We start from the raw sequence: 12,869 nt of genomic DNA, 5'->3' as shown, positions 1-12,869 counted from the left end.
GTTTGTGAGACAATGCAGAGTCACATTGACTGAGTAGTTTAGATGTTCTTAGCCCCTACAAGGATAAAGTTGAAAACGATTAACTCTACACACACTCTCACAATCTAAGTAACAAAGAAGAAAGATGCAAGCATAAGTCATGTACACTATTGAATCTTCTTGACAGCTTTAATTAAACAATTTTTGAAACCTTGTACTTGTCTTGCAATTTTGTTACCTGTTATAAATACAAAAATGCAAATACAAAGAAAATCGAAAAAATGATGCAAGATGAAATAATATACACTTTAAATCTTTACTTGAAACTTAAACAACTTCTTCAAAACTTTGCAAAGCTGGCTGCTATCTGCCATGTCCTTCTGCAGCTGGCTGAGATCAGGCTTGACTGGTTCTTCCCTAGGCCCCGTGCGGCTTTTCTTTCTCTAGTTGGGTCCCATCTGGAGGACAGAAACAGGAGATTTGGCATTTAAGTCAAGCAGAAACATTCTGGTTTTTGACAAAGTTAGTCACTCTAAAGTGACAAAAACATACCACACGAGTACACTTTGGTGTTAACTAAAAACTATTTTACATTTGTAATCAAGTTTCAACGCAAAACAATTATTTTTCCATCTTGTCAAAAGCTTACCTGCTATGTGTTCCAGCATGATCTTTTGACTGCTTGACGCTTGAAAAGGAAAGGAAAAAAAATTGATCATTGACAATAATACAGCTGTGCAATGAACTATATGCAAAGTGCTTTCAAGATATAAAAAGTCCAAACCTATGGCTAGCAGGGCCTGGATAGGCTAGACTCGTGATCCTCCCTTTAGCGACTTCCAATTTCCAACCCCTCATTCGAGGTTACAGAGTAGGAGTGATGCACCTACCCCAGGAAATTGGTACATTCGGGCCCTCACACCACGACAAGGCGGAAGGATCGGGAGCCAATGTTTGGGCATCCCGGTGAGGGAAAAATAAAAGTTAAAAACAAAGGTAAACATAAAATATGTTAATAAAATAGTAATTAAAATTTGACAAAACATCAATCAAACTTCAAAACTATACATCTAGAACCCATATCAAAACAATGTTTGTGATGGTGAACATAAGACTTAAAAACGCTACATAGTTACTGATAATGTGCACACATACAACATTACAAAACAGAACATATATAATATAATATTAGGAAAAATTATAATAAAATGACCACAGATAGAGATTAGATAATTGGCTTATTGCTACAATTGTGCATTCCATTTAACAGATTTTTCTCTCATTATTTCTCTTCCTCAGCCCCACTCACAGGGGAGAGCTCTTTCTCCTTCCTCAACCCCAATCACGGGGAGAGCTATTTTTCTTTCCTCTACCCGAATCAAGGGTACCTCTTGTTCCTTTCTACCCCAATCACGGGGAAGCTCTTTGCCTTTTCTCTAGGGAAAGACTTCTGTTTCAAATTCCTTCCCCTACCCCAAGCACGGGGAGCAGTTTACTTTTTCTACCCCAATCACGGGGTAGCTCATTGCCTTTTCTCCACCCTAATCACAGGGAAGAGTTCTGTTTCCTTCCTCTCCCCCAATCACGGGGGAGCTCACTGCCTTTTCTCTACCCTAATCACAGGGAAGAGTTCTGTTTTTTCCCAATGCCCAGAGGAATGGTCTCCTAAAGGAAAAGGAAAAAAATAGATAAGCTTATTGTCAAATGTGCTTATAGAAATTGTTGTGCATTTGATTTACATTTTTTTCCTCTTTTTCCTCATCTAACCCAACCAAAAGGGAAAGTTTTCTTTCCTCAACCCCTATCACAGGGGGACATCTTTTTCCTTCTTCAACCCCAATCGCAGGGGAGTTCTTTTTCCTTCCTTCGTTAGTCTGTAACACCAGGAACCCCCTTACCAACACCAAACCCCAATAGTTGGTAAAGGGGGTTCCTGTTTTACCAGGAGCCCCCTTACCCACCAATGAGGTAAGAGGTTGGCAAGGGCGGAGCGGGTAAGAGTCCACGACTTCAGTACCCCTCCCCCTCGCATACCCTGTTTGTTCAACAATGAGGTCGACCAATCAGAGTATGCAAGGCCAGAGCTGGCGATGATTTCTGATACATGTACCAGGAACCCCCTTACCAACACCAAACCCCAATAGTTGGTAAAGGGGGTTCCTGTTTTACCAGGAGCCCCCTTACCCACCAATGAGGTAAGAGGTTGGCAAGGGCGGAGCGGGTAAGAGTCCACGACTTCAGTACCCCTCCCCCTCGCATACCCTGTTTGAAGTTTTAGCGGCCGACCAATCAGAGTATGCAAGGCCAGAGCTGGCGATGATTTCTGATACCAGGAACCCCCGTACCAATTCAAACCCCAATGGTTGGTAAAGGGGGGTTCCTGTTTTACCAGGAGCCCCCTTACCCACCAATGAGATGAGTCGTTGGCAAGGGCGGAGCGGGTAAGAGTCCACGACTTCAGTACCCCTCTCTCTCGCATCCCCTGTTTGTTCAGCTTTGATCAAACAGGGTTACCAAGACCAGAGCTGGTGATGATTACCAAGAACCCCCTTACCAACATCAAACCCCAATGATTGGTAAGGGGGGGTCCTGTTTTACCAGGAGCCCCCTTACCCACCAATGAGGTAAGAGGTTGGCAAGGGCGGAGCGGGTAAGAGTCCACGACTTCATTACCCCTCCCCCTCGCATATCATGTTTGGTCAACAATGAGGTCGACCAATCAGACTATGCAAGGCCAGAGCTGGTGTATATAATGATACACAACATCACAAAGGAAGGAATTTTTCTAATCCAATGCCTTTTGCATGGCTTATTGCAGCATCACCGATACAGCGTACAATACACAGCATCATGGTAACTGTAAAATGTCTGTATGACCCCACAGCTTACATTTGATGATGGTGGTGCAATGTAAACATGGTCAATAAGAGTTCCTTTCATGGTTGTAGGATCTTCCACCAACTGTTCGAAATTGTTTGTCTCAAAGAACTTCTGTATCTTTTTGTTGTCTTCACCTGATAAATTCTCATTAAAGTCCCCAAGAAAGATTGTGGTTGTTCGCTTCACTGTGGCCAACAAGTACTGCATCAATTTCTCTACATTGACTATGAATGCATCTTTTTTCACACTAGGTGGCCTGTAAACAGGTACAATGAGAATCTCAATGTCATCAACAGACATTAGCATAACCACACATTCCAGGCTAATGTCATCTGGAATGGGTATTTCATAACAGCTGTATCCATTACGGACATAAACTGCCACTCCTCCATGTGGTGAACTTCTAGTCATAGACTCTTCCTCACAAACATGTGTTCTGTCTTTGCGAAACACAGCAAAGTTTTCTAGCTGCACCTTAGAATCCTGCACATCTTCCGATAACCATGTCTCGGTCAAGCATATGATATCAGCTTTGAGCAGACAGGTAGACTTTAGACTTTCAAAGTTACTTACTAGATTTTGAGTATTGTGATGGACAATTTTCAAGACCGTATTGCTTTCAGACCTGTCATCGGCATTTTTGAACGGGTCAGATCTAAACTGCAAGTGCATCATCTCTTTGACTGCTTTCTCTACATGCTCATCACAGTAGATTGACTCCTGCTTATAGTCCGTGATGTGGAGACCACTTAAGGAACATACCCTGCTTAACGCCACATATGCCATACCTGATGCAAACACTTTTTTCATGGAGACAACCGCTTCGGGAACAGTCATGCCCTGTACTTTGTGTACCGTACAAGCCCAAGCTAGCTTGAGGGGAATCTGATAACGTTTGACTTTACTTTTGTTACTCAAGTTGTCCTCGATCTGACGTATCGGCACTGAATTGCCAGGTAGACTGCTAGGAGCCGCACTTTTTTGCCTTTCAAGAGCACCAATCTTTGGGTTATCAAACTTCACAAAGATAGTTGAATCCTGACCACCTTTTACACCGGTCACTGTTCCAAATGCACCATTCACAAGACCATCCTTAACATTGACATTTCTACAGAGCATGACACGAGCGCCTACCCCAACTTGGACCCTATCGGGCAGATCATCTTTTCCCCCTTTAGCGAGATCTCGTTTTTTCATCGAACCTGTGGTGGGATCTTTGACAAAATCAGAGGCTTCAAAACATCTAATATCTGAACACCTGAGATTCAACATCTTGTCATTATGGTCTCCCACAGCTTTCTTGGTGGAAAAGATGTGAAGTGCATCTTTAGGATAATCATCTGATTCAAAGTCAAGACACAGCACCCTTGACGACAGAGTTTTGTCATCTTCATCTGAAAGTTTCTCCTTTTTTTTCTTTACTCTCATTCTATTCAAAAGCTTTGCAAAAGCAGCATCATCCTTCTGCCTCATGATTTCCTCAAGTTCAACAACCTCAAAGATTGGATTCCACAAGTCAATAATATCTGTTCCCTTGTAGAGACTCTGTCCCCTGACTGGAGGTATCTGATACATGTCGCCTACTGCCAAGATGCTGACATTTCCAAAGTTTGCACTTGACCTTGACTGTTTCAGTTGACTCAACCTACCATGAATATAAGACATGAGCATTTTGTCAATCATCGACACTTCATCTACAATCACAATTTTGAGGCTTTCGTATTGCGCACGCAATGTGTTAAGGGTACTTTCAGACAGCGGCTGATACGTCTTCGAGACACGCATCAGATGGAACGCATGGTGCACCGTGCTCCCCCCAATGTTGAATGCAGCAGTTCCTGTGGGTGCAGTAAGAAGGACAGAGACATTATCAGGGTTTTCTTGTGTCTGTTGCAGTAACTTGGTAGCCTCATAGAATATGCATTTGATGAGATGGCTCTTTCCAGTCCCCGCACCACCCGTTACAAAAATATGAAAGGGATCTGGTCGTTTTCCCTGTGCAGTCTCCATACACCACTTCCGTACAAAATAGAAGACCCTCTGTTGCATTGGGTTGAGTGACTGCATCATGGGGATCGCAGCTTCTTCTGAGATCTGCTTCTGGCAGGCCTCTATGGCAAAGCTTTTCTCTTTTGATTTGTCAGTTGTTGCTAGGTCAGGAATGTCGTCCTCAGTGCCTTCATCATCATCATTCCCCTCGTTTCCTCCCCTCTTATCTAGGCACTCTTGTCTTTCTTGCTCCACTTCGGGGAAGATCTGGGCCCAAGCGTCATCTAGATTACCGTCTTCCACGTCTTTACGAGCCTGCTCAATTTCCTCGACATTTTGCTCAAATTTACACCTGTTCGCATGCACAATGACATTAACTCTCTCCTCTGACAAAGGAGCAAACCCATCAGAGTAGTATTCTTCATACTTTGCATACTGTGGTGGTTTCAACTGCGTGTCAAGATAGTGTGGCAAGTACAACTTGAGCAATGTCAAGTAGAATCGCTCTGGCTCTTTCATTTTGTTAAACTTAGCGTAACGGATGACTGCAGGCTGAGATCTTGTACGCTTTTGAACAACCCCAAAATTATCCCTCAAGTTATGTTTTGCTGCTCCTCTGGACGACTGCTCGGCATCATCTTGCATGCCCGAACAAGAAACGACGCGATATTCCGAGACAAACTCTGCAGCACACATTGATAGGAAGGGTTCTTCCAGTGGCCTTGCCTTGTATCGATCCATAATGCTTGGCATCCAGATGCTTGTTTCATCACAGTTTCCCTCACTTGCAAGCCTTTGAATCTCTGCCAAAGGTTTCGACAAGCGATTGGCTTGCTCATCTGTCGGTATGAATGTGACTGCTCTTGAGCACTCCTTCAACTTCAGGCTACAGACCCGATAGACCGCCTCCTGGGCGCTCACTTCCCTATGGTGAAGGTAGGCACTGCCAACTTTTCTCATTTCTGTAACCACATCTTCGTTACCTTCCCTTGCCTCTTTCTGAGCCTCTTTGAGCAGCTTTCCCATTTCTCTTTCTGCTTTGCTTATGTACGATACAATGTACTTGACACAACTGTATGCATCGAAGATATATTGGATGTCCATGTTACCATTCCACGCGCGGAGCAGATGCGGATTGAAATTGTTCACCCACATGTCCTTTGGCTGACGTCTGAGGAATACTTGCTTCCTAGTTGCCATCAAGTTCAAAGCGTCACACAACTGCGCAGTGGTGAGGTTTGCCTCCCTGAGAACGTCGTCAGTAGAGCACTTCTCTGGCTCTTTGTTCTTGTCCAAAACATCCCAGAACTTCTTCAGGTTGGATTCGGCTTGCTTCTTTCTCTCAGCATTGGATGCCGATTCTTCATCGGTCAGGTCCTGCTGGGGCACAGGGCTGCACAGAAATGTCTGCTTCACTGGCGGTTTAGGGAATCCGAACCTACAGACCTTGCCACCTTTCTTGCATGATGATGTATGACCCTTTCGATGCAATTGAACCTGGCTAACTATGTCAAATAACTCCTTATCTGTTTCTGGGTTTGGCAGCTGACAGCACACATATCTGTCCACAAAAGAGCAGATCTCTTCTTCAGAATTTACACCCAATTTTGGTGCATCTTTCACCCAAAACAAACAATGTATGTGAGGTGAGCCCCTTTGCTGGAACTCAGTCCTCGTGAACGTGTCTACGACCTCACCGATCGGTTGCGATGGAGATTTAATGAGATGTTTAAACAACAGCTTGACTCTGTGATCAAACATGCGAGCGGCAGTAACAGGGTTACTCTTCAAAATGTTGCAACGCTCTTCCCACGACAACTCACTTACTGGTACTGTGCCATGATCTTGTCGAATCGCCTCTAACACTTCTGGCCATCGCAAATCTGCCGCAGAAAATGTAGCGAACCAGGTTGGAATTCCCAGCTGTCTTATCATCGCGAACAATTCATTTAGCGTCTTGTCCCAGAACTGCGGAGTACCCCTGACTGGCTGAAGAAAGCGATAGCCCTGGTCTGACTTGAGAATGGACTGTAAGTCCTCTTTGTTTGATAACATACCAGCAGATATTTCGCGGCCATCACTTGCTATCGGCGAACCTTTGCGCATAGATATGGAAATATTTGACTGTATGAAGTGCAGCTCTGTTACATACTGTGCAAAGAATATGTAGCTAGTGTCGCTCGCGAACCGCGCATCTGCACCCATGAGGCGCGCCTTGAAATACTTGCTAGGCGTAATCCGTACATCACGATCGTCATTAAAAGAAAACTTGCCTGTAGGGAATTGAACGGGGAAGGACATTGCCTCTCCTCCAACCTCCTGAAACACAGAAATAGGCTTCTTCCCCTCTCCTGGAGCCACGCACATGATGCGTTCATCGTGGTGGTCTAGGAAATCCTGACCTATGTCTACTGGCTGGAGGCAAGTGTCATGTGGCAATCCCCGTAAGAGGCTGTCCAGTTCCTCTTCCTCAATCAGATCGACTTCTTCGATCGCCTCTTCCACATTCACCTGTTCGGCTTCTTCGATCGTCTCTTCAACATTCACCTGTCCAGCTTCTTTGATCGCCTCTTCCAAATTCACCTGTCGAAGTCGACGAACAATGTCATCCATTTCATCATCTTCCACGCCATCTCCAGTCGGTCCTACCACATCGTTGCCCTCCTCATTGACAAACTCGCTGTGCTCTGTGGTTGTGCCAATTTCTAAGTCGTCATTCCCTACATGTTCAGCATCAGATTGTTCAACAAGCCCTTCTCCATTGTTCCAAGACAAAGTCCAGTCTGCATCAATAGACGTACCGCTGTAAAGTTCATTATTTTCTACAAGGTACTTCAGTGCAACATCCACCTTCAATGGACTGATTTGTCTATACATGTGATATGAACTGTACTGAAGCTTCCTCTTCAGTTTGACTTTGATTAACTGAGCTTCTGAAGGCATTCTGGGAAGGATTGCATGTGTTTCGCTCACATCTGCTGGAACGCACACAACTGGGCCAAGAACTCCTTTCTGACCCCCTTTCGGGAGAGCTGCAACTTTCATGAATGGTATTCTCTTGGCTATGAGTTGTGACTCCAGAGTATTGAGACTTCTGAGCTCAGGAGGTATTTCTGGGAGCTTCATCTTATTACTCTGGGCCTCGTATGGAATTGTCTTTTTTTTTGACAAGTGTTCATGACAACAGTGACATATCCACTCCTTGCCCCTGGAAGATGTTGCTTTGGGACACGCATGTGGGCAGTCTACATTGCATTGATGTACATACGTACCTGTAAGACAATGCCGAACAGCCTGAACATAGTTAGATTCTTCACAGCTTACGACTTGATTGCAAAACAAAAGCCTATGACATACAGTGCAAACATATTCTGGCCCCTTTTTGCATTCTCTCTGGAACTCTTCAATGTCCCTCTCAACATCAGCTAAATTCTGGTGCTTTTCTTGGTTAATCTGCACGTTTCTTTTTTTCAAATCTCTATGATTTGGATCTGTGTGATACTTGGTCTTCTTTTGATCCCGTTGGGCCTTGGCATACTGGGGATCCTCATGGTACCGCTTCCTTTCTCGATCTCGTCTGGCCCTTTTCCTGTCCTCATCATCGTTGTCGATTAGCCTGTGCTTGCTGTTGCTACTGGGAACTTGTGAGACCTCTGTAGCTTCTTCTCTGTGGCACCGTGACATACTCCTTGTCTGTCTACGTCTCAAAACTGTTGTTACTACATCAAAGTGGTCAAGGTTTGTATTTTGTATGTACAATGCATTACTATCACCTAACATGGTTCTATCACAAGTACTTTCCCTTATTGGATACTTCATCCATGCCCAATTGTCGCCATATTTACCGTACACAAAGATGCATCTTCCCAGTAGTAAGGACATTGCATCTATTTCAACCTGTGTGGCCCACGTACCAAGCTTTGCTGGAGGGCCCTCAGGATGACACTCACCAGACAGGAACTTCTCCATGGTTTGTCCTGGTTCCAATAATAAACTGCAAAGATCCTTAGACATTGTTGACATGTATTCAATCATACGCTGCCTGAGTACATCATGATACTCCTGAGTACCAAAAATATGGTAACTTACTGCTCTATAAAAACAGTTCCCATCCCCTTCCATCCTAATGAGATTGACGGGTGTCTCCAAAGGAATATTCCTTTGCTCGATATTGATATATTGTTCAATGGAAAGGTTCAACTGACCTGCCAGCTGCAATTGATCATTTGGTGTGAAGGGGTTGAACATGAACTCTTCCCCCTGCCACTCCCCTGTTACCTCACACTCCTGCTCATCAGCCAGCCTTTCTCTTGCTCCCTCTACTTGCTGCTCTTCAGCTTTCTCGTGTCCCGCTATGCCCTGCTCATCACCCGTCTTCTTATTTTCCTGTTCTGCCTTCCATGCATTCAACTTTATCAGCACCTTTTTACTTTTACGTCTTGGCATTTCTCCTGAAACATTAATAATACCAGAGTGAACAATCAACTTTCACAAGTATAGTATACATTGTACATGCAGGCTCTTTTGCATCTATGTGACTGGCTTTACAAGTCCATACCTCCTGGATGATGGCCTTTGTTCCAGGGCTAGTGATGCAGTCAATTAGAAGATACATACACCTCATCTTGCACAAGATTTTGCGAATCTTACAGCATCTACATACTGTTGGTGATATGCTGTAATTCATATTTTTGTGTGTGCGATATTTAAACATGCATCTCTACCTTCGCCAACAAGGTTACATTATGGGTGTGTTTATCTGTGTGTCTGTCAACAGTATAACTCAAGAAGCCTTTGATGGATCTTGATGACATTTGGTATGGGTAGGGGTCAGGAAAACAAAGGTAAAGTTTGGTAAATTGGGCCTTGGGCCAAAGAGGCTTGCAGGCTAGGTACTGCATGAAATTGAAAACCTCCCTTTTTGGTATCTTTACACAAGTTATACCATTTGTGTATGTAGAAAGTGATCAGCTGAGACAATTTATATAAAAGAGGACCTAACTTGCAATATAATATAACTTATAAGTCAATGGAAAAAATCTATAATACTTCTCTAGATCATTTGGCAAAGATATGAACGAGGGTCTGCATGGGGGGTTCTTGGTAACTAACGTTTAACGGTGAATTCAGGAGGCCCGGTAACGCTTAACGGTAAATTCAGGAGGCCCGGTAACGCTTAACGGTAAATTCAGAATGAGTTACAAAGCATAACAGTAACATCGACGTGCATTCCTATTCATACAACGCTAGAGTAGCTACTGTATATCAATGGGTGAATACATTGTGAGAAGCAAAAGGTGCCCAGAACCCGGAGGAATGACAGGGACAATATAATGTCCATGACATCTGTAAATTGACAGAGGCAGAGTTCCCGGCCCGCCACAGAGAAGGCGGCAGCAAATGTCATATGGGGGGAGTGAACTATTGTTTCAGCACATGGAGCGCCGAAGGCGAGACCCATTCCAGAAATTTTTTTTAATCAAGACCCTCTTATAGTCTTAAATGCTATTTCCTGCATTTTCGGCAAATTTTGCCAACCGACTAAGCTAGGTTGATTTTGACATTTTCATCAAATCACACATAATTATACTCGTAGCTTTGGACTCCAACCCCATTTAGCCCCGACATATTTTTATTATTTCGAGCTCGGAAGGCACGAGACATTGCAATATAAGTCTGGGAAAATTTAAAAATCTGAAACACCATTTACTGCATTTTGAAGGACAGATTTTGCCGTAAGATGAAGCTAAAATGACATTTTATTAGATTTAGAGAGAAAAGTTTTTTTTGTGCCCCTAACATATTTTCCCCACATCGTCGTGAGCGCCAAAGGCGCAAGCCGTCGCAATGGAGGTCCGGAGAAACCTCCTTTTCTGCATTCTAGGAGAACTTTTTGCCCGAAACTATGTTTGACACTGAAATCTGTATGAGTGATAAAGTTTGGAGTGTTCAGAGTTCGAAGGCCGGGAGGCTCGGAGAAATTTTGAAATCTGGACCCTGTGAAACGCAATTTCCTGCATTTTAAGGGGGTTCTATCTGGCATTTGACTTCGTGTGTACAGTATAACGGGTTACGAAGAATTTCTTGGTAACGCTTAACGGTGAATTCTGGATAACAAATAACGATTAACGTTGAATTAAAACGACCAATAACGCTTAACGAAGAATATACCGATAACGATTAACGTTGAATTAGAGCGGGTCGGTAACGATTAACGGTGAATTAAAATGGCTCGTAACACTTAAAACGGAAAAAGGCATGCAGACCCTCATGAATTCTAGTAACAAAAATTTTTGCTCCCTAGTATGTGGAAGAGGGGTGATTCAATTAGGGAGGTTTACAACAATAAAAGGATAACTTTCAATGTTGTAACAATAACACATCACATCACATCAAGCGAGGATTTACTTATTAGGCCTAGGAAAAAAAAATGTTGTGTTTCCTGTTTCCCTACCTACCCTAAAAAAACCTGCCGACCCTAGACTTTTTTTTGGGTGGGCAGTGGAGTCACATAGCTTCCAGTTAGAATTTCTATTTGGCCTGCTTCCTATTGAAGTAAAACACTGCTTGTCCCATCTAATGAAGGATAAATGTATCTATCATGCACAAAATTAAAGTTTGACATTGAAAGACAAGTGTCATCATACATTTCAGTTTACTTTGTTCAACTGTATTGTAAATATGTATCACTAGAATTTTGGCCAGCCTAAAAAAAAATACAAGAAAAAACAAAGATAATCCCTACCTACCGACCCTAATTTTTTCAGGACTGAAACAGGAAACACTACATTTTTTTTCCTAGGGCCTTATAAATATAAGATGATCTTGTGAATAACAACACATTATACTCAGCTGATAAACAAACTGCTAAAATATAACACTTATTGCCACCCTAAACTGAGTAAGACGAATAGATTTACTTGACTGAACCCAGTATTTTTTTTTTCTTTCGAATTCTCGAATGGGTGTTCTATAGAATATAATCGTTGGGCTTTTGTGCATTTTTGTAAGTAGTTTGTCAACAAAATCGGTTTTAAAAAAATCTACAACTTAGTACAGGGAAGAAATGTCACCCTACATTTCTGCAAACACTATGTAATGTAACATTTCTTTTTTATAGAAGTTCAATAAATTATTTATTTAGTTTTCTGTGACATATACATTTGGCGGGAAAACTACTATCATACGTAACTTACCTTTGTCGGCACTCGCTTCCCTGACGAAAAATCACGACAGTGGATCCTCTGAACCGCTTCGACGTCTGTCGATCTTTCGACTTTGAAGAAATGAAGTACAAGATATTGTTGACGCTACCGCTAGAAAATTTTAGTAAGAAAGTTTTCGTGAGAGAAGTGAGAAAACTTTCCGGATTTTCTAATCAGACATCGTCTGACAGTTGGAAGAATGAACTTCGAACTCGAACGGTGAAACCATCTTCCAGCATTGTTAGGGGTGAACTCATAACACTGTCGTAGTTGGGGTCGTTTTCGTTTAAGTAATATTCTTTGTTTTATGCAAAATACTAATCAAAATTTTATGATTTACATATCTCATCTGAAAGACTGTTTATTGTTACAAAAACGGCATTCAGCTTGGTTTTCAATAGCAGGTTCACCCCTGATATAAATAAAACGCTCCAACGTATGCAAATATTTGGAACACACTATTGCCATCATATGGTGGCCATATGGGGAATATAAAGAATACCACATAAATAGAATATTTTATGTCAAAAATTGTCAAAAAAACATCAATATTTTGGTTATGATAATTTACTAGAAATATATTTTTATTAGTTTCTATCATTTTTGTATCTCGATTCGTAAAAAAAAATTGATTGTTTTTAAGTTATCCCCCTACAAAGTGAATGGAATTTTCAGACAGCGTAACTACGTTAAGAAATGATTTTTTAAACATCAGCCTGCTGTAACAAACATTGAGCATTAGTTATTTATTCAGTACTGATACAATTACATTGTATTATTCAAATAAAAGCCAAGTTAACGGTGTGAAGTCAGTTT

At 42.3% G+C, this 12,869-nt stretch overlaps 2 protein-coding genes across 4 annotated transcripts in view; both read right to left on the bottom strand.

The window, feature by feature from the left end:
• Positions 1-12,869, bottom strand: part of LOC118410856 (endoplasmic reticulum aminopeptidase 1-like) — a 59,339-nt gene that overhangs the window by 40,608 nt on the left and 5,862 nt on the right. The gene's annotated exons all lie outside the window — the stretch shown is intronic.
• On the bottom strand, positions 150-12,559 carry LOC118410858. Of its 2 annotated transcripts, XM_035812716.1 has the most exons (4): positions 12,045-12,559; positions 9,054-9,299; positions 629-667; positions 150-437 (listed from the first exon to the last, which is right to left on the bottom strand). In XM_035812716.1, the coding sequence occupies exons 2-4, from the start codon at positions 9,292-9,294 to the stop codon at positions 397-399; spliced, it is 321 nt and encodes a 106-aa protein (XP_035668609.1). In that variant the 5' UTR covers positions 9,295-9,299; positions 12,045-12,559; the 3' UTR covers positions 150-396. The 2 variants fall into 2 exon arrangements, with proteins under 2 accessions (XP_035668609.1, XP_035668608.1); XM_035812715.1 differs by lacking the exons at positions 9,054-9,299; positions 12,045-12,559 and adding an exon at positions 8,694-9,047.

Source organism: Branchiostoma floridae, chromosome 3 (genome assembly GCF_000003815.2).
Source record: "Branchiostoma floridae strain S238N-H82 chromosome 3, Bfl_VNyyK, whole genome shotgun sequence".
NCBI classification, from domain to species: domain Eukaryota; kingdom Metazoa; phylum Chordata; class Leptocardii; order Amphioxiformes; family Branchiostomatidae; genus Branchiostoma; species Branchiostoma floridae.
This window is presented reverse-complemented; position numbering and strand designations above follow the sequence as displayed.

What these genes read in the sequence shown, in the direction of transcription:
- LOC118410858 (XM_035812715.1), bottom strand. Translation starts at nt 8,970, where the DNA reads ATGGAAGGGGATGGGAACTGTTTTTATAGAGCAGTAAGTTACCATATT. An exon ending in AAGATGCATCTTTGTGTACG is followed by an intron (nt 668 to 8,693) that starts GTAAATATGGCG and finishes TTCCTTTTCAAG; the next exon opens with CGTCAAGCAGTCAAAAGATC. An exon ending in CATGCTGGAACACATAGCAG is followed by an intron (nt 438 to 628) that starts GTAAGCTTTTGA and finishes TCTGTCCTCCAG; the next exon opens with ATGGGACCCAACTAGAGAAA.